At 35.7% G+C, this 24,112-nt stretch overlaps 1 protein-coding gene and 1 pseudogene across 9 annotated transcripts in view; one reads left to right on the top strand and one right to left on the bottom strand.

The window, feature by feature from the left end:
* The window catches only part of RAPGEF6 (Rap guanine nucleotide exchange factor 6), a 213,992-nt gene that overhangs the window by 24,893 nt on the left and 164,987 nt on the right, over positions 1 to 24,112 (top strand). For 5 of the 8 annotated variants that reach the window (XM_081279814.1, XM_081279812.1, XM_081279817.1 and 2 more), the window contains 2 exons: positions 17,598 to 17,668; positions 19,638 to 19,694. The exons of 1 other annotated variant lie outside the window; for it this stretch is intronic. In XM_081279814.1, coding sequence (XP_081135940.1) covers positions 17,598 to 17,668; positions 19,638 to 19,694 — 128 coding nt within the window. Of the gene's footprint in view, positions 1 to 17,597; positions 17,669 to 19,637; positions 19,695 to 24,112 lie in introns of those variants that run through there. 2 more of the 8 variants (XM_081279813.1, XM_081279818.1) reach the window with 1 other exon arrangement.
* On the bottom strand, positions 7,237 to 8,836 carry LOC308652382 (male-enhanced antigen 1-like; annotated as a pseudogene). Its single transcript has 2 exons — positions 8,747 to 8,836; positions 7,237 to 7,842 (listed from the first exon to the last, which is right to left on the bottom strand). The product of its transcript is annotated as a male-enhanced antigen 1-like (transcript).

The following is a 24,112-nucleotide window of genomic DNA, read 5'->3' as shown; positions in this document are numbered from 1 at the left end:
ACATTGCTGGTGGGACTGGAAATTGGTGCGGCCAATTTGGAAAGCAGTTTGGAGATTCCTGGGAAAGCTGGGAATGGAACCACCATTTGACCCTGCTATTGCCCTTCTCGGACTATTCCCTGAAGACCTTAAAAGAGCATGCTACAGGGATACTGCCACATCGATGTTCATAGCAGCACAATTCACAATAGCTAGACTGTGGAACCAACCCAGATGCCCTTCAATAGATGAATGGATAAAAAAAATGTGGCATCTATACACAATGGAGTATTATGCAGCAATAAAAATGACAAAATCATAGAATTTTCAGGGAAATGGATGGCACTAGAGCAGATTATGCTTAGTGAAGCTAGCCAATCCCTAAAAAACAAATACCAAATGTCTTCTTTGATATAATGAGAGCAACTATGAACAGAGCAGGGAGGAAGAGTAGGAAGAAAAGAGTAACATTAAACAGAGACATGAGATGGGAGGGAAAGGGAGAGAAAAGGGAAATTGCATGGAAATGAAGGGAGACCCTCATTGCTATACAAAATTACATATAAGAGGTTGTGAGGGGAATGGGAAAATAAACTAGGAGAGAAATGAATTACAGTAGATGTGGTAGAGAGAGAAGAGGGGAGGGGAGGGGGGATAGTAGGGGATAGGAAAGGTAGCAGAATACAACAATTACTAATAGGGCATTATGTAAAATTGTGGATGTGTAACCGACGTGATTCTGCAATCTGCATTTGGGGTAAAATTGGGGGTTCATAACCCACTTCAATCTAATGTATATGTCAAGAGCTTTGTAATGTTGTGAACAACCAATTAAAAAAAAAAGAAACTCAGGTCTGTCTCACCTGAACACAAGTCTTTGCCCAATGCTGGGGCAAGTCTAGGGGCTCTGTCTATGAACTCTGGCCTGCATAAGGGCTGCCAGTTTCTGCCAGGTACTTGGTCTCATTGTGACAGACCAGGCATTGAGTTCCATGACAGAGTCCTACGCTTATTTTCATTACTTGCTTTCCAGCAGGTAGTGTCTAATTTATACTCTGCTACCCAAAGTTGTAGGAGGGGTGATAGAAGTAATCAGTTGCCTGGCCCAATACAGTTCCAGTAGTTCAGCTCGGTACTAGATTTCTAGTCTTATGCCTGGGATGCTTGTAGTTGGAGGAGGAGTGATGTGGAGTGATGTAATCAATTCTTCTTTCTGCCTTTTTCAATACCTTTTTTCATTTTGCTGTACTAAAAGCAGGCCCTGTGATCTTTCACATGACTTCCTTAGCTCTTGTGAAGATATTTTTGTGTGTGAAAAGCTTTCAACATGGTGTATTTGTGGGAAGATGATCACAGGAGAATCTTACTCAGCTGTCATCATGCTGTGCCTTTCACCATACTGTATTAACTTGTTAAGTCCTCTTATCTCAGATGGAAATGATGTAGACTGAAACTTTGGAAATTTAAATTGAGCAACCAAAAAAACTACTTATAATATCTTCCAAAATAAATGTTATTTTAGCATTTTATTATTTGGATAAAAATAATAGGTGCATGATGAAAGCATTTGAAAATATGTCTTTACATTTCCTATACACACATACATATATATAAAAAATAGATAAGGTATAGATTATGATTTCCAACTTCTTTTAGTGAGTCTGTATCAATTTCATTGAAATATTCACAGAATTTGAAACCTGGGTTTTTAATGGGTTAATACTATAGCTTTATAATATATTTTGAAGTCAGGTAGTGTAATGCCTTCTGCTTTGGTTTTACTTGTTCTTGTAATGGTGCTCTACTAGTGAGCTACATCACCAATCCTTTTTATTTTTCATTTTGAGATGGGGTCTCACTGTACTTTTGAGACTGCCTCAAACTTGACAGTCCTCATCCTCCAGAGTGGGTGGTATTATAGGTGTGCATCACTGAGCCTGGCTCAAGTATTGATTTCTTTGTTTTGTCAAACTTCTTTATGAATTTTGATTATGTTTTCTAATGCAGTGAAGAATGCTATTAGTATTTTGATAGATATGTGTCAAAGCTGGAAATTACTTTGGATAGTAATAGGAATTTTAACAGTATTGATTTTTCTGATCTATAAACACATATTTTCATTTCTTTTTGTCCACTTTAGTTTCTTTTGTTAGTGTCTTAGAGTTTTCATTGAAGAGATTTTTTTTCTTTGGTCACAAGGCTCCCCCCCGGCCAAGTTTTTAACCACATTGTTAGAGTGCTTTCCGCATGATTTGGAGAAGATTCTTCAGTATAATTTTTCATTATAGAACCATAGCTACATTATAAAACCAGTCTCTTTTTCACCTCATTTTCTAGGTGAAAAAAATACTGGGTAAATTATCTTGGTTAATGAAGGTTTTAGATAATTAATTTTTTTAAATTGAAAGTTTTATTGATGAACTAATCATACCATAGATAAGAATTTCACTAATGTTAGACTTTAAGACACAGCATGACAGTGTAATATGTTTAAAAGATTCACTAAGTATTCATATATACAGTTCTGCAAACATGAATTTAATATTTTATTCAACAGTGAAATAGAATATATCTACAATGAATGCTAGTTTACCCACCTTCACTCACAAAAAAGACTGGCAGAAGGTATGGCTGATTTGTATAGTCATGCGTTGTTTAACAACAGGCACATGTTCTGAGAAATGCCTCGTTAGATAATTTTTTGTGTGAACATCATATAGCATACTTACACAAACCTAGATAGTGGAGCTCAATCACTTGATGTAGCCCCCCCCCCTTTTTTTTTTTGGTAGTACTAGGGATTGAACCCAGGGCCTTGTACATAGGAGGCAAGCACTCTGCTAACTGAGCAATGTCCCCAGCCCTTGATGTAGCCTTTTGATGCCATAAAGATACGTGGTAAACAAAATGTGAAGCTGCTGCCAGTGTAACATGGTGTCTTGTTTTACAGTTAATTTTTTAAATATGAGAGGAATACACTTTATAATCTCAATAAAAAGTACAATACAATGAGAACATACACCAGTAACAGCCATGTATTATCATCATTATCAAATGTTTTTTACTGTATGTAATTGTATGTGTTATGCTTTTATACAATGACAGTGCAGGTTTGTTTACTCCAGAATCATCACAGACACATGAGTAATATATTACACTGTGACATTACTATGATGAGGAGGCGACTAGGCAATAGAAATTTTTTCATGTCCATTATGATCTTACGGGACAACTGTTGTTCTTGTGGTCTGTTGGTTGAAATGTTGTTAGGCATTGCATGACTGTATGGTGTCAGTCATTACCACTTCCTCACCTTCCTTTTTCTCCCTAGGTGGAGTTCATTATTTTATACATAATCTTGAGCTGATACTTGTTCTTCTAATATTCTTGCATAATTTCTTCAGTGTTTATTGTTGCAGTTACAGAAACAGATGTTACTGATCTGGGATGTCACTATATCCCAGATGGCTATTTTTCTGTTTTCCTCATGATTTCCCCTTTTCAGGCTCCATAGAGTAGCTTTCAAGTGCTCTGTAGGTAAATGATTAGTGCCCCCCTTGAATCTAACATATAAATTTAGGACTGAAGAAATATCTATAAGACTTTTGGTCTGCTTCTGTCCAGGTTCTGTTGTTGGGAGTGAGGAGGCTTTCTGTAATAGATTTTACTGACCTTTTTCTGTAATAGACATACCATAAGCCTAAAAATACAGTACCTCGAGCCTGTTTCACGGGTTATTGATACAAAAGCCCCTCAATTCCCCTTTCTAAGCCTAGCATTACACAATCAACAGGATCCTTGCTGTCTTCTGTAAACAAAATACCGTATTCGTCAAAATACCATAATTGCCCACATTTATAAGCAAGCAAGAATTAATCAGCTTGCCTTGTTCTGGGAGGTTCTTTTTTGTCTCTCTGGTGAAGGCTTAGCAGTTTGTGACCCTCAAATCTCTGCAATACTGGAAGGACTGTGATTTACTAGACATCCTAGTGCTTGTTTCTGTTCCCTACTAATAGGTTACCAGACATATTATCCAGAGTGACCTAGAACATACCTATAAACCTGTGGTTCTTAAGTGTATATCATAACTACGTATACGGCTTCCTAACTACAGACCATTGGACCCATCTCAGAAATTCGGGGAGTAGGACGTGAGAATTTGCATTTTTGGCAGGTTCCCAAGTGATGCTGATGGTGCTGATTCAAGGTGTCATAAGTTGTTACTTAATATTCAACAGAACTTAATTCTGGCCAATTTTAAAGAAAATGAACTTATTAAAAAGATTTGGGGGGCTGGGGATGTGGCTCAAGCGGTAGCGCGCTCGCCTGGCGTGCGTGCGGCCCGGGTTCGATCCTCAGCACCACATACAAACAAAGATGTTGTGTCTGCTGATAAAATAAAAAAAATAAATATTAAAATTCTCTCTCTCTCCTCTCTCTCTCTCCCTCTCTCACTCTCTCTTTAAAAAAAAAAAATTAAAAAAAGATTTGGGCCTGATGTGGTGGCACTTGCCTGTAATCCCAGTGGCTCAGGTGGCTGAGGCAGAAGGATCACAAGTTCAAAGCCAGCCTCAGCAATTTATTGAGGCTCTAGCAACTCAGTTAGACCTTCTCTCTAAATAAAAAATTTTTAAAAGGGCTGGGGATGTGGCTCAGTGGTCAAGAGTCCCTGGGTTCAGCCCCAGTACCAACAATAACAACAATAAAAGATTTGGGGTAATTACAAAATTGCTTGGAGTATTGGAAAAATAGAGTTGGAGCTAGGTAATCACGATCCATTCTTTCTTGTTAACAGATTTGATAAAGACACTACTGCTGCATTGAATATTGGGTGCTATAGCTTGCACTGCTGACCACCTATACTGTGCACTGCATTTGTAGCAGACCCTGCTGCTACAAAATAGCTGCCAGTTTGGATTCTGTGCAGTTCTTGATTCTTGCAGTTATTAGCTTCTCATTCAAAGTCTGGTATTGATGTGTCTGATAGCATTTTGAGTAATTTTCACATGTCTTAAGTTATATGGGAGGTTGTGGGGCAGGGGGAGACTGGTGTTTTTAAGCTTTCATGGTAGAGACAAACCTTTGAAGGTGGAATATTCTCCAAAAAGGAGTTCATTCATTGCTTAAATTGGTTAGATATTTTTTTTAAATATTTTTAGTTGTAGATGGATATAATAATTTTTTAATTTATTCATTTATTTTTATATGGTTCTAAGGATCAACTCAGTGCCTCACACATGCTAGGCTACCACTGAGCCATAACCCCAGCCCAATTGTTAGATAGTCTTGAACATATGTTTCAGGAGTTGTCAAATAACATCTAGGAACCAAATTAGCCTACCATCAATTTTTTGTGAATAAAGTTTTATAGGAACTCAGTCATACCCATTCATTTACGTATGGTTTAGCTGTTTTCATGCTGCAAAATGCAGAGTTATGTAGGTGTGTCAGAAACCATTTGACACACACAAAATCTATAATATTTACTAGCTCACCCTTTATAGGTAAATTTTATCAACTCTGAATAGGAATATTGCTAATATTTCAATCCATACCAGTGTAGATACCATAATAGATGTTCTAGGGAATAGCAAGTTCTTTTGGCCAAATTGTCTCTCTGTAATAAGGATTTTACAGGTAAATAATTGGGCAAACTTTCAGATATTTGAAGAAGCATCTGAAGTGATAAACTTTTTGAATCTCTAGGCTGAGAACTAAAAAGCATGCATATACACAAAATCGTGAATGATACTCAGTTTTTAATAAGTTAATTCCCAAGTTTTTGTCAGATATTCATGTCATAGTACCCTTCCTTCCTTCCTTCCTTCCTTCCTTCCTTCCTTCCTTCCTTCCTTCCTTCTACCACTGAGCTACTTTCCCAGCCTTTTTTTCTTTTGGGTACGGGGATTAAACTTGGGCACTCTTATCTCTGGGCCACATCCCCAGCCCTGTTTTGAACTCGCAATCCTCCTGCCTCAGCCTCCCAAGCCCCTGGGATTACAGACCTACACCGCTGCACCCGGCCTATTTATTTATTTATTTTTTATTTATTTGTCTGTTTCTTTGTTTGTTTGTTTGTTTATTTATTTATTTATTTATTTATTGGCATGGTATTTCTAAATTACCCAAGCTGTCCTCTAACGTGAGGTCCTCATGCCTTAGCCTCCAAAGTAACCAGGATTACAAGGATGCACCATTGCACCTAGTATTATAGCATTGTTAAAGATGAACCAAAGATATCCTCTGACTTGAGAACAGGGGAAATTATATGACATAAATTTAGCTGAGAATTTCAGAAAATTCTGGTGCTTTTTAATTAATGCTTAGCCTACCTTTACCTGGTAGGTCAAGTTATAGGAGTTCTGATTCTGTTAGCCATAAACCGTTGCATTTTAGAGTTTGCAGGACTTGTTTGATACTAAAGCAAAATTGTCTTTGTTTCAAAAGTCACAAGCATATTACCATAGGATAGGTACTTTGTGTATGTTTGCCTGGGTTATAATGACTCCTAATTCAAAGGGTTGGGCTAGCTATGTTTGTAGTACGATCATCCTGTGGTATTCTTACAGGATTGATTCCAGGACCATTTTTTAACCAAACTTTGTGGATGTTCAAGTCCCTTATATAAAACTGTAGTATTTTCTTATCACCTCTGCATATCCTCCCATATAGTATAAAATATTCCTAGATTACTTAAAATAGACCAAATAAAACGTAAATGCTATGTAAATTGTAGTTATGCTATATCATTTTTAAAATAATGACAAAAAAAGTCTCCGCATATATAGATGCATTTTTAAAAATACTTTCATCCCATGATTAGTTGAATTCATGAAGGTGGAACCTATATGGAGGGACAATGTATATGGCCATTGTTTTGAAATTCTTTGTTCATGTGATTAGGCAAGGAGATAGATAGTGAATGAAGACATAATACTGTAATTATTCACAGGTGTTATTATTTGTATGTAGAGAATCCAGAAGAATGTACAAATCATGAGAATTAACTGAAAAAAAATTTTTTTGCCTTGTACAGAGGGTGCTTTATTCTCCACAGAATAATACATGTTATTAAGTTGGCTTGGGCTTGGGCTAATGTCCCCATATGTACAGAATTAATAATGTGGGTCTCTGAGCAGAAGTCTGTTTTGCCTTGATGTGAAAGGGTGATGGGTAGGATGTTACAACCAGAGATGTGTTCAGGCCCGTATTGGTTCTGGCCTGGAATGTAGAGAGATGAGGCAGCTCTCAATGTATTTATTTCCAAACAGGAGATGCCTGCCAGGCTCAAATGGTTTTTTCTACCATATCTTCCCCCTGTCATCTGATATCTCCTGAGCCCAGGCAGGAACTCCTGGTACAAGCAGGCTTACTCTAACCATCTTTCTTTTCACCAGCTCTACGTGTTCTGGGTCCATGGGAATAGAGCTGTGGCTGCTCAATTTCCGTTAGCTCCCTCCTCATCTTCGTCCTCACTGTCCAATGATGGGTCTGGCAAATGAAGCCCCGGGCCTGGATCCAATCTTGGATGTCAGCAACTGCATCTTCTCCATTCCCCACTGGTGCGAGCTCCACCTCCTCTTGTTCAGGATATTAGTTTAAGGGCTAGTAGGAGTAGCTAGCCCTGCCTGTCCTCCTGCTCTTCTTCATGCTCCAATCCCCAGTGCCTGTAGGGCCCAGATGTGGCCCCAGTTCTTCACTCTGATTGGGGAAGATATACTCAGGGCCCATGGTGTCTCCCCTTAGAACTACTGGGGCCTTCTGGCAAATGAAGCCCCAGGCCTGGATCCAATCTTGGATGCCAGCAACTACATCCTCTCCATTCCCCACCGGTAGGAGCTCCACCTCCTCTTGTTCAGGGGCCTCTCAGAGCCCATGGTTGAACCCACCAAAGAGTAATGAATTTATTAGCCAGATTGTTGAATTTGAGTTAAATGTGTAGAATACTACAAAACATTTGTTAGTCTGGTCCTATGAAAAACAGATGTAAATACAGCATTATAAATGCAAGAGATATATTAGGGGAATGCCTATATATTAAGGGGGATGCCTATATTCCCTGTATTAGAGAAATACCTGAGCAAAAATGAAGAGAGCAGTCAGACCAGGATGCTGATGTAAACCTCTTGAAGGAGAGGGGAAAACAAAGTTCTATAGAAGAGCCTTAGACTGCAGTGCAGTTCTGTAAAAGTTTAGCGAGATAGATGGGAAATCCTTGAACCTATTTGAGTAGTTCTGAGTCTCCCGGAACTTGATTGCCCTAGTACCTCTACAGGCTTAGTTATTGTTTGGGAGTAATTCAGGGAAGGTTGGCCCCCATATAAATATAATGAATTTCACACCACAGTTAACAGAGGCATTTGGTCAGTTAACACTCCCTATAGTTGGGTATCTGAGAAGCACATTTTCAAGAACACTTGGGTTTACACTTTATACTATATAGATAACACTTTTTTCCACAGGTTCAATGCTCAGGAAACTACTTTTCTATGGTTCCTCATGAATCTTTTCCCTGAGAAATGATTTAGAAGATAAATGACAGTAGAAAGAAGTATAGCCCTTGTTGTTATGGTTGATCACAGAGTCACAAACCTTCTCTCCCACTATGTGTCTTGTTTTCTCTTTAGTCTCAGATAATCACTTAGGCAGGTCTCAGTGTTTTGTTTTGTTTTGTTTTGTTTTGTTTTGTTTTGTTTTGTTTTGTTTTGGTGGGGCTAGAGATTGAACCCAGGGCCTCTACCAGGTGAGCTATGTCCCTAGCCCTTACCTTTTTTCTAATGGTATGACTCAAACCTTTCCTGGAATGTGTGAACCCTTGGTAATCATATCCTTTTCTGATGTTGCCACATGTATCCATTTACATATACAGTGAGGTAAAGGAATAAACAGTGGATCATCTGGATTCCACACATAGTTCTTCCTGTTAGTATTACATTAAAAAACAAAGACAAAGCCCTTACCTCTACCTTCTGGACAGGGTTAGTTAACCTAGCCAAAATGGCAACTCTTCTTGCCTGCCAGTTCTTGGGCCCTGGAGTTTAAAGTACCCTGGTGGCAACTGTAACTTGTAGTTCAGTGAGACTATTGCACTGTACCCTGACTTCCCAACCTGCAGAGCCCAGATTTGTGGAAATAGGAAGCACCAAATCCTTTAGTGGCTTGTTGGGAGTAATGATAAGTGGGTGATCCTTGCTTCTACTGATTGGTTGCTGGGCCCATGTATTTTTCCTGCTGTGTACAGCACCAGATGAAGGTCTCTGATTTGAAGTATATTATACATCCTAAAAAAACGCATTCATTTGTATTATTGTCCTCAAGCTAAAGTTCATCTGTGTCTTTGCAAGAGTATTTCAGCATTCTTTGGGGCCAGCTACTTCTGAAGTGGTCCAATGGTCATGGTTTGACTCCTGCCCTGGTACTCATCATAAATCCAAGAAGACAATCCCAAATATTGAAATCCTGAAAGATTAAAATCCTAAAGATCAAAATCCTGAAAATCATAACCTTGAAAGATTAAAATACTGAAAGCCTGCTACCCCAGTTCTTCTCATTGTAAATAGGTTTTTGTTTTTGGTGCTGGCGATTGAACCCAGGGCCTTGTGCATGCTAGGCAAGCACTCTACCACTGAGCTTCATCCCCACCCCACCCCAGTTCCCATTGGGAAAAAGAGGTTATTAAAAAAAGGGGGGGGTAGAGGGTTGGGATGTAGCTCATTGGTAGAGCATTTGCCTAGCATGCACAAGGCTTTAGGTTTGATTCCTAGCACCACCAAATATAAATGAAAAAGGTCAAAAGCTGAATCTGAGTGATTGAGAGTACATATAGAATGGATTATTATGTAGATTATTCTCTCACCCGTAATCCATGTTTGCCTTGCAGAAAGCTTCATCAGAGAATGAAAAGAATTTAAGAAGCTCAGTGATCTTCTGACGTAATGACACTTGCTGATAAATAATAGAGTGTTATAAAATATTTAAATCGTGACTAATCTTGGTTAGGAATTTGACTGTTGAAGAAGATAGACTTCATATTTACTTCTTTTTTTTTTTTTTTTTTTTTTGAATTTTTAATATTTATTTTTTAGTTCTCGGCGGACACAACATCTTTGTTGGTATGTGGTGCTGAGGATCGAACCCGGGCCGCACGCATGTGAGGCGAGCGCGCTACCGCTTGAGCCACATCCCCAGCCCTCATATTTACTTCTAAATCTAACAGAAAAACTAGTACATACTTCACTTTGGTTATTGAATGGCACTTTCAGAACTGTCCCTACTTTCTTTTTCTTTATTAAATATTTACAATTTATGCTCCTGTTGCATCTGAAAGTTGAATTTATCTGCTTGTTTATTAATGACTGGAAAAAAATGAAGCACTTTATAATGCTTAATTTGAATGTTTGGTGTACTTCACAGAAGAAAAATAGATTTCATTTGAATTTCTAAACTACAGTAAGAGATTTTTAAATTGGGTACAATTGAGGCTTCTAAAAGCTAATTTCAAGCTGTTACCCATAAAGTTGTTTTGTTTTTTTCTTTCTTTCATTTAGCACAGTGCACTTGCTGGAAAATTCAGATTAGTGTATGGACTACTTTGATGAAGCAGTGAGGGAAAAATATGTCTCCGCTGGCATCCTGGAAGGGTGCTGGAAGGCTGATGAAATTCCAGGAGCTCTTAATGAATTAAAGCTTGGTTTTCCTGAAAAAAAGAAGATAGACACCATTGTTACTCTATGATTACCAGTATTATTTCCACCAAATTTGTGGTCTATATATGAGCACATGTAGAATGGATTTCCACTTACCTAAAACAATATGATGTAAAACTTGGGAAAATGTAATAGGGAATGCTCATGTTCAAAATGCTATATATCAGATCATAAAAGAAGCTCAGAATGAGTAATCCCATGAAGAAAATGAATGTGAAAATATTCTCTGAGAAGAGCCGTGTCCCCCTCCCCAAATAAGCAGCTATTCCCTTCTGATGTAATACTTAAAAAACATAATGATAGTTAAGAGTCAGTAAGCTCTTACAGTACCCATAATCTGCCCCTATAATATACTTCATATATCAAGTTTTCCTTTTAGTTTTTTTTCCTTTTTAAATAATTTTCTTCTATTTTAAATTGTCAGCAGTATTTTTTACAATTTGTTAAGACAACATTCTCAATGCTGAAAGTCTGAATTGTATTCTAATCAGAATTCTAATGTGTTTCCCGTTTTTTGCAAATTTGGCTCCATAGAAGTATATTATCACAACATTGATTTGTGTAAGCATGTGCATGTATGCAAAAATGTTGAAACTTTTTGTAAGTGAAGATATATTTTTTTGAGTATCTGCATTTGTGAAAAATAAAACTTCTTGAGATCTTGGTTCTGAGTAATTGTGTATGATTATGGTGGTGAGCATTACAGTTTTTCAATTGTATACATTAGAAGACTTAGGTTGTCTGTCATGGTGTTTCACATGAATATAATTATAAAACTAGGGGGACATAATTACCAGCCATACTGATACACGAATTAAACAGTTTACTGTTTGATCTCTTTTCTTATGAATATGGCTCATCTGCTCATAACTGTTACACCCACATTTGCAACTGTGCTTAGTATACCTTGTAAAACTGTGCATGTTGACAGTGCACACCTCTTTTCCTAGTTCTAGGATGCTTAGGCAGGAGGATTTCAAGTTCATGTCCAGCCTGTCTCAAAAAATAAGGAGGTTTAGGTGTAGCTCAGTGATGAGTATTTTGAGTTCAATCCCAAGTACTAAAAGAAAAACAATAAATCTATATGTCATTGCCTACTTTATTGAGTAAAATGTCCCATGAAGTATTCAGTCATATTTTTACACATTTTCTTTAAAAATTTAAACAAATGTATTAAAGATTTTTAAAAATTGTTTTCTGCAATTATATCTCATAATTTTCATCTTTTGGAATTTTAGACTTTAGGGATTTTGGTCTTTGAGGCTTTCAACAATTGGGATTTTGGCATTCAGATTTGTGTCTTTCAGGATTTGGGTTCAAACCCCTCCTTTACTTTTTGCTCTGAGTTGAATCCACTGGTAGGACATTTTGCTGCATGGGATTTCATTCCTGTGGCTCAGGTATTCATAAGCCCCTGATTGTAGACTTGGTTGAAGCTCCAAGAAAAGAAAGACAAACCCAAATCCAGACAATAGAGATTCCTGCAAAATGATTTTCAGAGATGGGAGGGACATGTTCCTAAGTAACTGGTTATTCTTGCAGAATAGTGTTATATCAGGAGCTCAAATGGTTGATCTCTGTTGCTGATAGATCGACCTGGATTAAGTGGGAATTCATTCTGTTAAACACATGCTTGGCCTCAGTCTTGTGTCAGCCTGGTCACTCCATTCATGTACTCATTGTGCTAGTTTGGGGATATCTGATGGTGAAGGCTAGCTAGTGTTAACCTGGCCAAGTCTTTTTGTCATTGTAATTTTTTAGTGACTATTCCATGGTTGATGTTTTAGATGAACATTGGTAATTTTGATTTCAGGAATATTCCCACCATTTCATAACTGAAAAAGCATGGTTTTCAGTTCTCAAACTGGTTTTGTAAACAGTATGATTTGTGCTGAACACCTGCTTCTGGGAATCTGGAAGACCTTCCCCAATAAACACTTGAGCACTGTTTTTTATGTTTTTAGACACCTCACAGATGTTATACTTTAATGTTGGAGGAATTAATTGCATCTACTGGGTGACTTTCCTGGGAGAGAGGACTTTTGGAAGCTTGTGCCTGGTGTCCGCTAGATTTTTTTCCACCACTCTTACTGCCTGTATTGTGTGATGCAAGTGTCAAGGTTATTTGCATTATAGTCTGGACCTTCTGCAGATCACTTTACTTTTTGAAGCCATACTCAAAGCTGATGGTCTTCTGTGGCACCCAGAACAGTATTTCTGGGTGTAGAATGTGGTACCTGCTAGTCACATTGCTTCCTTTTTGTTGTTGTTTGCTTTTTTTTTTTTTTTTCCCCTTTCAGTACTGGGGATTAAAATCTAGGATTTCATGAATGATAGGCAAGTACTCCCCAACCCTGTGCTTTCTTATTCCTGGGAGGAGGTGTAAAATATAGCAATTAATCTTTAACATTTGAAATGGGTTTCTTGTAGGCTACGTGTAATTGTGTTTTGCTTTTCTCATACAGTCTGACAGTCTCTCCCTTTTAATTTGTGTGTTTAGACCATTTACATTTTATGTAATATGCTTAGGTTTAAAATCTACCACTTGCTGTTACTTTTTAATTTGTGTCATTCTTTGAATCCCCTTTTCTACTTTTTTGCCTTTTAAGTTGTTATTTTTATCTCCTTTGTTGTCTTATTAGCTATTAATTCTTCTATTATTATGGGAGTTGTTATGGGGCTTATGGTGTGCATCTTAAATCATTCGTCATCTGCTTTAAAATTATACACTAACTTATATATTGTGTAAGAATCTTACACACAATATGCCTCCATATTTACCTCCTGACTTTAGAGGGACGTTTCAGTTCTACATGTTATAAACCTTGTAGTATGTTATTGCTTTAAGTAATCAGTTATCTTTTAAATTTGTTCAAGCACCACATTAAAGACTTTTGCATCAGTTGATCACATATACAAGGGTTTTCCCGTAAAATTATATGGCCTAGTGACAGCATAGCCATCTTAATTTATGTAAGTATACTCAATGATGTTTGCACAATGAGATCACCTAAGGACATATTTCCTAGATTGTATCCCAATAATGAAGCAACATGTGACCCACTAGATTTTCATCTGGTGTTATCTTTCACCTCATGAACACTTTTAACTTTATTTTTTAAAGAGCAGGTCTGCTGGTGATTAATTGGTTCAGATTTTGTTAATCTGAAAAATATTTTGCCTTGGTTTTTGAAAGGTATTTTGACTAGAAATAGAATTTTAGGTCTATAGGGTTTTTTTTGTTTTGTGTTCTTCCCTGTCCTCTGTTTGGGACTTTGAAGATGTTACTTCAGTGTTTTTTAGATTGCATTGTTTCTGACAAGTCTGTTGTAATATTAATTCTTGTTCCTCATTTTGTAATTTGTTTTCTTTCTCTGGCTGCTTTTACAAATTTCTCTTTATTCCTCTTTTTAAGCAATTTTCTAATAATGTATTTTGGGGTTATTTTATTTCTTGTGATTGAGGTTTATTGAGCTTCTTGGGTATGTGAATTAAGTGTTTTCTTCAAATGTGGAATATTTTTCCATGATTCTTCGAATTTTTTTTTTCTGTTCTCCCTTTCTCATAGCATTACTGTAATTATCCAGTGGCTTACTGGGGCATGTGCTCTCTAGCTGGTTTTTATTTTGGTCTCTTTTAAAAATTTTTTCCTCTTTAATTTCTATTGCTGTCTTTCAATTTATAAGTCTTTTCTTCTCTAATGTCTACTGTGTTGTTAGTCTTATCCCGTGTGTTTTTTTTATCTCATACATTTTTTTTTTATCCTTGGTAGTTAATTTTTAAGTATATTCTTATATGCTTATTCTTTTGTATTATCTTGAACACATAGGATATATATATATACATAACGCACTTTAAAATGTCTTTTTCAACAAATTCTATTGTGCATGTGATGATTTAGTCAGTTTTGATTTGTTTTCCTTTTCAGAATTTGTTTGTTTCAGTTTTCTTCCCATGTCTGGTAATAGTTGACTGGGTACCAGAAACTGAATTTTGTATGTGCCAGGTATTTTTGTATTCCTACAAATAGTCTTGAGGTTTGTTCTAGGACTCATTTAAGTAACTTGAAAATAGTTTGAAACTGTTTGTGGCACCTTTAAGTAACTTGGAAACAAGCTTTTGGATCCCCCCCCCCCCTTTCTGGTACTGGGGATTGAACCTAGAGGTGCTTAACTACTGGGCCACATTCCCAATCCTTTTTGTATTTTATTTAGGATGTTGCTGAGTTGCTAAGTGTCTCACTAAGTTGCTGAGGGTGGCTTCAAATTCGTGATCCTCCTGCCTCAGCTTCCTGAGCTTCAAGGATTACAGGCGTGTGTCACTGCACCCGGCTTGGATCATATATTTGAGCTATGTTATAATGTTATATAGCACCAGGATAGCACTTGATTTCTCATTAATTTTGTCCCAAAATCGAGTCCAAAGCCTTCTAAGTACGCCATTAAATGTGCTGTGAATTAGGAGATCTTGAAGACTTGTATGGTGAGAACATGAACTGTCCCTGTTTCTGTGTACATTGTGGATCTTGTTCCCTCTTACCCAGGGTGTTGAGGTTAGCCTCAACATTTTGGCCCAGATAATTCTGTTCTGTGCATTATAAGGTGTTTAGCAACATCTTTAGTTTCTATCTACTTGATGCCAGTAGCACTCTGCCACCACCAGTAGCACCAGTAGCAATAACCTGAAATGTCTCCAGACATTGCTAAATGTCATTCAGCAATGACAAAATCAGTCCTCAATGAAGACTACTGCTTCAGTCCTTTTAGGTATTTTCCTTTTTAACCTGACTTCAAATATTTCTTCACTTGCATGCCATGATCCATACTTTCTCAAGACTCAAGAGAATCTTCTGTAGGTTTCTGGAACACATTTTATATGTAGCTCCCTATGCATCTCCTTCCTGCTCTGCAAATTTTAGTCACTTCTACTTCCTGGGTCCAGCTTTTTCTCAACTCAAGATACTACCAGGTAATGAGGTGGAGTAATCATTTGTGTCACTTCATTTGTTTATTCCCTTTCAGATGCCACTGTTCTTTGGTTCTTAATACCCTATCTATTGAAAAATGTTTTTTTCCTATATTTGTGTTTACTTTTAGTAGTTTTAAGTGGATACTGAGTTTATTTCTTCTTATTACATCTTGACCTAAAGCTGAAGTTGTAACAGTTGGTCTTTTGCTTTGTAGGGAATGTCCAGAAGTGCCCCTAACCGCCCCTAAAAAACTTAAGTGGCAGGTCTGTGAATCTTCATAATGTTTATCTCCCTACTTCTGGAGCATATGTGTATTACCTAGTACTCTGGAGTATCAACCACCTGTGGATTATTATTTTGTTAATTCTCTCCAATCAATATGATGTTATCTGTGATCATGAGGTGTAGTTATCTGCAGACTATGGTGTAGCAGAGTGGGAGAATTAAAATAGCTTTAAGCAAATATAATTTAGAATTGCCCCACATAAACACACACTTTTTCTGATCTTAAATTATAATTGGAATGGAAAAGGATGCATTCACCAAATCAGCACTACTTGAGGATTGCCTAGCTTCAGTAACAATATTTTGTCTGAGATTACATATGCAATTAGGGCTGGAATTTGATTAAATCTATGATAGTCATTTTTTAGGATCTATTTGCTTTCTGCTGCAGGGTCCACACATATTAAAAAGGTATGATAAGGATCATCACTCCTTCATATTTTAAGTGTATTTATTTGTGACACTAGTCTTTGCTAGTTGACTTAATAACCTACTGGAAAGCTTATCTTAATTTCTTTTCTTCTTTATTGTCATCTGATAATTGGCAAGTTGCATATCAAAATTTGGGTGGCAGTGTTTGGGAATGGTCTACCCTTATATAGAGCATTATTCTCATAACGGAATAAAAAGGTACATTTTATGTGCAGAATTTAAGCTCATCTATTATTATTATCACTAACCAGTAATCTTAAATAATGTCAGTGGTAAAATACTCCTTTCCAGGGATATCTACTACTCTCATGTCTCATGTTGTTTGTTGTTGGGTTTTTTTTTTTCCTTTTTAATCTATTTATTTATTTATTTTTAAAAGCAAATGACCCTTTTTGTTGGGTTTTATTTACTTTTTGTTGTGCTGGTACTGGGGATTGAACCCAGGGCTTGGTGCTTGCTAGGCAAGCACTTGGCCACTGAGCTGCATCCCCAGTCCTGCTCTCTCATTCTTACCCTGCTGTATTGTTGCTCTTAGTTGATGTTATATTGTGTTGTCCTGGATACTTTTGGTTTTTACTCCTGGTTATCTGAGTGAGGGCTAAAGAAAGATTCCCTGTCTCTTTCAAAGAGTGAACAATGTCCATTGTATATAATTTCATTTAGTGGTAGATTATACAACTTTCATGTGCCATTCAGTTATTCATTCTCTTTTAGAAAGAGAGAGTCTTTAGAAAGTCATATTTTAATGGAATACGAATAAAGTGGGTCTTAAAAAGGGGTTGTCAGCTAGGCTGCTTAGAGATATGGAATCTGCAAATATTGAGATTATATAATCTAGAGAAAACAAAAAAAAAATTAACAAGAATGAGATAACTGTGTACAAATAGTTTGTTGTCACTGAAAAGGTTACCTCTACTTGGAAATAAAATAATGAGTTCATATATTTTTGTATTAAATAATGTGTGTTTGGCTTTTGATGTGTTTGTGTTGAGGAGTTGTTCCTGTGCAAATAGAGGGAGCTCTTTCTTTTTTTTTTTTCTTTTCTTTCTTTCTCTCTTTTTTTTTTTTGGGGGGGGGGCTTTTTCTTATTCAGGTCTTTTACCATTCTGTCTCTTCCATAGTTAACAGCTCTGTGATAAATATGTGTGTGCTTAAAATCAGAATTGTTTGGTGCCATTATGTTTTAAATAGTATATGTGAAAAATAAATTCCTTTCTGTTCCACAGGATTTAAATACTATTTATTCTTATCTTCATGGAATGGAAATATTGTCAAATCTCAGGGAGCATCAGCTTAGGTAAGTGTGGTGTTGTGTTTAAGAGCATGTGCCATGCAGTTATTCATTCATTTAATCACCTTTCCTATTTTTCATACTGTTTTAAGTACTTGACATATACAATATAGATTAGATCCCTACTTTCCTTTGGTTTTTGTATTGGTGGGTTGGGATTTGGGGGTTGTGGGAAAACACTATAAAAACTGTATATAATTTCCAGGAATTATAAGTACTGTGAATACAATAAAGCACAGTGATGTGAAATAAACCGAGTAGCTACTTGAATTTAGATGGTCAGTGAAGACCTCTCAAAAGATGTAATTTTTTAAATAGAGACCTGAATGACAGAAGGAAGCTAAGCCAAGAAAGAGGGCTTTGGTAGCTGGAACACAGAGAGAAAAGAGAGGTGGGATTGTAGAAAATGAGTTTGGATGGTGGTTATAGGGGCCAAGTCATTTGACATTTGTTGGATAGTCATGGAAATCTACATTTCTTCTCCTCCTACTCCTTCCTCTTCTCCATTCTCTCCATCCTCTTCTCCTTGACTCTCCACCTCCCCCTTTTTTCCCCTCCCCTCCTTCTCCTCTTCCTTTTTTAGTTATGTTGGGGATTGAATCCAAGGCCTCGCACATCTTAGAACCATACCCCTAGCCTAAGAATTTGCCCCTTTTTTTGGTAGTGGGGATTGAACCCAGGAACGCTTAACCCCACTGAGCCACATGTGCAACCCTTTTTTATACTTTTAGAGACAGGGTCTCTGAGTTGCTTAGCCCCTACTTTTGCTAAGGTCGTCTTTGAACTCAAAATCCTCCCGGGAGCCTCAGCCTCCTCAGCCTCTGGGATTACAGGCATATGCCACCTTGCCCAGCAGGAATTTTTATTTTTTCCTGAGCAATAGAGCCTTGACCAAGGCTTTTAGGCTGCAGTTTAGTCTCCCCAAAGTAGAGATAATAAAAGTGTAGGGGCCTGGGGTTGTGGCTCAGTGGTAGAGTGCTTGCCCAGCATGTGTGAGGCTCTGGGTTCAATCCTCAGCACCACATAAATAAATGAAGATGTTGTGTCCAACTACAACTAAAAAATATTCCAAAAATATTTTTTAAAATAAAAATAAATAAAAGTGTCTTCGTTACAGTGTTCTGAAGATTAAATGAGAGTAAGAATCTAAAGAAAAGCATAGTGCTTGGTATGTACTAGTTAGTGAAAATAAAACTGTTTTCTTTTTGGAGTTTGTATTAGTATTTGTTATACCAAATGCTTAAGATGATCATGATATCTTGTATTAAAGTGAAAGGAGCAAGGCACTTGATTTGGCACAAATCCCTTTGAAGAAGACAGCATCAACTTTTCTGAACCTCGTTTTTTCCTGCAGTTTGGGCTATCTACCTGTTTATCTTACATGACTATGATTAAATTTGTACAACTTTTACTGTAAAAGAACTGTAAAACACTCTTGTAATTTTGTGTAACATTTTAGTTAAACATTTTTCTTCATGACCTATTTATCTGACTACTTTTCTGGATGTTTTTCTGATTATGGACCAGATTATTTCTAATTTATTCTTTTTTCTATATAACATAATTGAGGTGTTAATCTATATCAAATAAGTATATCAGGTAGAAAGAATACAAATGAAAAACAGAGGAGTTAGTAATATTAAAAGTATTTTTTAAATGTAAATGTGTTTAACAATTTTTTTTGTATGTGTATTGCCTGTGCTAATAATTACTGTTCTTTACACTGAGGATATAGTAGTGAACCAAACAGTGGTCTAATTTTTCATAATATTTATTCAGTATGAATTGACAGGTTTTATAATGTGTGTAAGAATATTATGGTTAATGCCATTTAATATTATCTAGTTGCTCTTATAAAATATTACTATATTATATATATTTAAACTCTTAGGGAAAATTTAGTAATATGATTATTTTCTGTTGGTGTTATTATAATAAAATCTATTTTAAACAATTTTTACTTTTTAAAAAATAGATTAATGTCTGCAAGAGCACGCTATGAAAAGTACAGTGGCAACCAGATTCTTTTTTGGTAAGTATTCCACAATTACTATAAATCAGTGACTTTTATGTTTAAATGTTGATTTTTAGTATTGAAATTCATTTGATTCTGAAATAATTGCCATAGATCAAATTGAAATATAATCAAAAACAATGAAGTATAACATATATAGAATGCAAAGTGTCCAGTGCAGCAAATTTTAATAAATATATACACCTGGGTAACTACTGTTACTAATGAAAATATAGAAGATACCACCTTTTCATCAGCTTTCTTTTTTTTTTTTTTTTTTTTTTGGAAGATAAAACTTTTTTTTAAAAAATTGGTTGTTCAAAACATTACAAAGCTCTTGACATATCATATTTCATACATTAGATGCAAGTGGGTTATGAACTCCCATTTTTACCCCAAATACAGATTGCAGAATCACATTGGTTACACATCCACATTGTTACATAATACCGTATTAGTAACTGTTGTATTCTGCTACCTTTCCTATCCTCAACTATCCCCCCTCCCCTCCCCTTCATCAGCTTTCTTTAGGAACATTTACCACAGTGTGACTTCAGTCACCACAGATTACTTTTACCTCTTTTTTGAACTTATGGGTAGTCTTTTGGTCAGGCTTTTGTTACTTAGCAGATATCTGTCCTAGGTTTTTAATGTTTTGCATTTGTTCTTTTTCACTGCTATGCAGTGTACATTTGTGTGAGAATAACATTTATCCATGCCACTATTAGTAGATATTTGGGTAACTTTCAATGTTTTACTGTTGTGAATAGTAAAGTTTCTGTAGACTTTGCTCATCTTTTTATGCTCTTATGTACTTATTCTTGTTAGCACATTCCTAGGAATAGAATCCTAGAAATTTCCATGTTCAATTTTAGGAAATTCTGACATTTTTCTAAAATAGTTGATTCAATTACAGTAGACATTAGCTGTGTGTAGTACAAGTTTTGGTTATTTCACATCTTTGACAGCTCTTGAAATTGTCAGGTTTTTTTGTTTGTTTGTTTTTTTGTTTGGTTGTTTCTAATTTAATCATTCTGTTGATTGTTACATTATCTCGTGATTGTATTTTACATCTCCTTATTTACTAATGATGATGAATGATTTTAATGTTTTTATAGGATATTTGGATAGCCTCTGGTAGGAGATCCTGGTGGAAGTTTTTGACCATTTTTTTTTCATTTGAGTTATCTGTCATGTTTCTATTGTATGTAAATATTCTTTATTCTGAATCAAAATCTTCTGTTGGATATACTTATTATAAATACTTCCCACCATGTACAGTTTTTCTTCTTCACTCTTTTAATGGCATCTTCTGAGGAAGAGAAATTCCTAAATTTGTTAGTTTGTCTCTTTGTGATTAGTGCTTTTCATGTCCTGTTTAAAAAGTCAAATCTTTCTCTTAAAATTGTGAAGATAATCTTTAGGTTTCCTTTAAAAGTTTTTATGTTTTTTCTCTCAAAATTAATTTTACAGTTCATTTTGGAAATTATTTTTGTTGGCAGTGCAGAGTGTAAATTTCAAACTCATTTCTCTTAATTTTAAAAATGTTTATTTTAAAGTAATAAGTCAGGTGTGGCGGTGCACTGTTGTAATCCCAACTATTCTAGAGGCTGAGGCAGGAGGATTGCAAGTTCAAGCCTCAGCAATTTAGTGAGGCCCTAAGCAATTTAGCTAGACCTTGTCTCAAAATGAAAAATACAAATAGCTAAGGATATGAGTCCATTTACATTTTTGCAAATCTAATAGGTGGTTGACAGATTCTCATAGTTGTCTGCATTCAGTCTACTGTGATATATTTTTTTAAGTCAAGTAAAAAGTTTTTATAGTTATGTAAAACAATAACAGACAAATGGACCAATAAACAAAATAAACTAGAAAGACATGCACACATACAATCACTTAGTTTAGAACAAAGTAGATGCTCCACACAGTGGTATAGAAATGCAATCCCAGCTGAAACAGAAGGGAATAAGCATTTTAGTAGCTTAATAATAAGCATATTATTTTCAAATAATTTGGATATTCTTCTTTGATATAATACCAAAATTTGTTAAGTTTCTTACAGGTTAGTTGCAGTATGGAATCTGACTTTATCAGTGAATGTTTGGTACTCCATTGCATTATAAATCATTGATCTGTCATGTACTTTAATTAATTATTTACCCAGGTTTGATTTTATAACACTATGTCTTAGTCATTTGGAAAATATTGCTTGTTGTACTAGGTTATGTTGTTTTTATAATTTGACACATTTTAATGTATTATCAAAAATGACAGTTGTTATTATCACTCCTGATTTCTTCCAAAAAGTTTAGGAAAGTAGGAAGTTCAATAATATATAATTTAAATTTTGAGTAAAATTCGAATTTTATCATTGTCACAATTTATTATATATCTCTGTGGGTGTCCAGTTGACCCAACATCATATATTGAAAAATATCCCTGTTGAACTTTAATGGAATTTTTGTTTGGTTGGGTGGGTTTTTTTGTTTTTCTTTGTTTTACTGGTGTGGGCCCTGGAACTCTCTTCCACCAAGTTACATCCTTTGCCCTTTTTATTTATTTGAGTGTCGCTGAGGCTGGTCCCAAACAGGAATCCTCCTGTTTCAGCCTCCCAAATAGCTGGGATTACGTCTGCATCACTGTGTATTGCATCCACATTGTTTTAAACTAAGTGGTGTGTGTGTGTGTTGTTTATCTCGGTCCATTTGTCTATCTGATGCCATTATTAATTACTGTGGTATATGTTGACATTTGGTAGCATGTATTTTGTATGCTATTCTTGAAGATTGTCTTAATTAGTATTTTACTCTTCAATTTTAAAATCAATTCATCAATTTCCACACACATATATACACATAAAAACCTTTTGGACAGCTGGGGGGTTGAGTAGCATTAAATCTAAATCATTCAAGAGAGAACCCATGTTTTTATAAATATTATCATTTTTCACAAGAATGTTTTAGACAGATATTTTTACTGCAGACAGAATTCTAGCATTGCAGTTTTGTTTTTGTTTTTTTTCTTTTAATACATTTAAGACATGTTCTGGGTTCTGTGTATTTGAGGACTCAGTAACATTATTCCTTTGCAGGTAACATGTTTTTGTTTCTACCTCTGGATTTTATTTATTCATTTATTTTTTAAACTTTGGTATGGGGGTGTGAATCCAAGGACACTTAACCACTGAGGCACAATCCCAGCCCTTTTTCTTTTTTATTTTATTTTTAAAATTTGTTTTAATTAGTTGTACATGACTTCCTTTTTATGGTTTATTTTGAGACAGGATCTGCATAAATTGGTTAGGACCTCATTAAGTTGCTGAGAGTGGTCTCACCTCCTGAGTCACTAGAATTACAGGCATGTGCCACCACTAGAATTTTTTTCTTTTTGCTTAGTTAGATGTATCTATTATTCCTAAATATGATTTTCTTTGTATTTATTTTGTTTTAGGGTTGGTTTATAGAACTTCTTGATTCTTTGATTTAGTAGCTTTATCAATTTTGAAAAAATCTTTCCAATATTTTTTTATTATTGCTTATTTTCTTTTTCTTTAATTCTGTCCTTTATTTTCTTTATACTTTTTTCTGTATTTGCTGTTCTTTTTCTGTTACTCTATTCTTACTAACTTATTTCTGTTTTGTGAATGCAGATCTCAGTGCTTAGGTCAAATTCTCTATCTTATCTGTTTTCCTGAATGTATTAGATAAACTAACTTCTTTTTTACTATTGGTTCTAAATTTTTTGATCCCATTCTTAGTGATGATGGTAGTTTTATTATTTATTTATTTATTTTTAATTTTAGTGGTATAGCAGGGATTGAACTCAGGAGCACTCAACCACTGAGCCACACCCCCAGCCCTAGTTTGTATTTTTATTTAGAGATTGGGTCTCACTGAATTGCTTAGGTCCTTGCTTTTGCTGAGGCTTTCTTTGAACTTGTGATCAGTGCCTCAGCCTCCCCAGCCACTGGGATTACAGGCGTGCAGCACTGTACCTGGCTGAGGATGGTAATTTTAATTGAATGCCAGACATTGTATGAAAAGTTACAGAAATACTGTCTCCCCTTAGGAAGTATTTAGAATTTTGTTTTGTTTGACATGCAGAGTACAAACATCTTGATGCAGTTGAGAATACTAAATGATATATATTTTTCTTCTAATAATTTGTACTTTCTCAGTGAAATAGGAATCAAGAGTTGAGATAAGGAAGAAGAGATTGTTATTTGAAGAGATTAGGATAATGGATGTGTTCAGAAACATATTATGGTTGCTAGGCAACTTTAAGAGCCCATTTGAAATTTGTGGTGGTTGTAATTTTGTTTGTGGTACTGGTGATTGAACACAGGAGTACTCTACCACTGACCTATATCGCCAGCCTTTTTTATTTTTTTATTTTTTTTGAGACAGTATCCCACTGAGTTGCTTATGTGGGCC

This window comes from Spermophilus citellus, assembly GCF_964194105.1.
Source record: "Spermophilus citellus genome assembly, chromosome: 1".
Lineage (NCBI taxonomy): Eukaryota > Metazoa > Chordata > Mammalia > Rodentia > Sciuridae > Spermophilus > Spermophilus citellus.
This window is presented reverse-complemented; position numbering and strand designations above follow the sequence as displayed.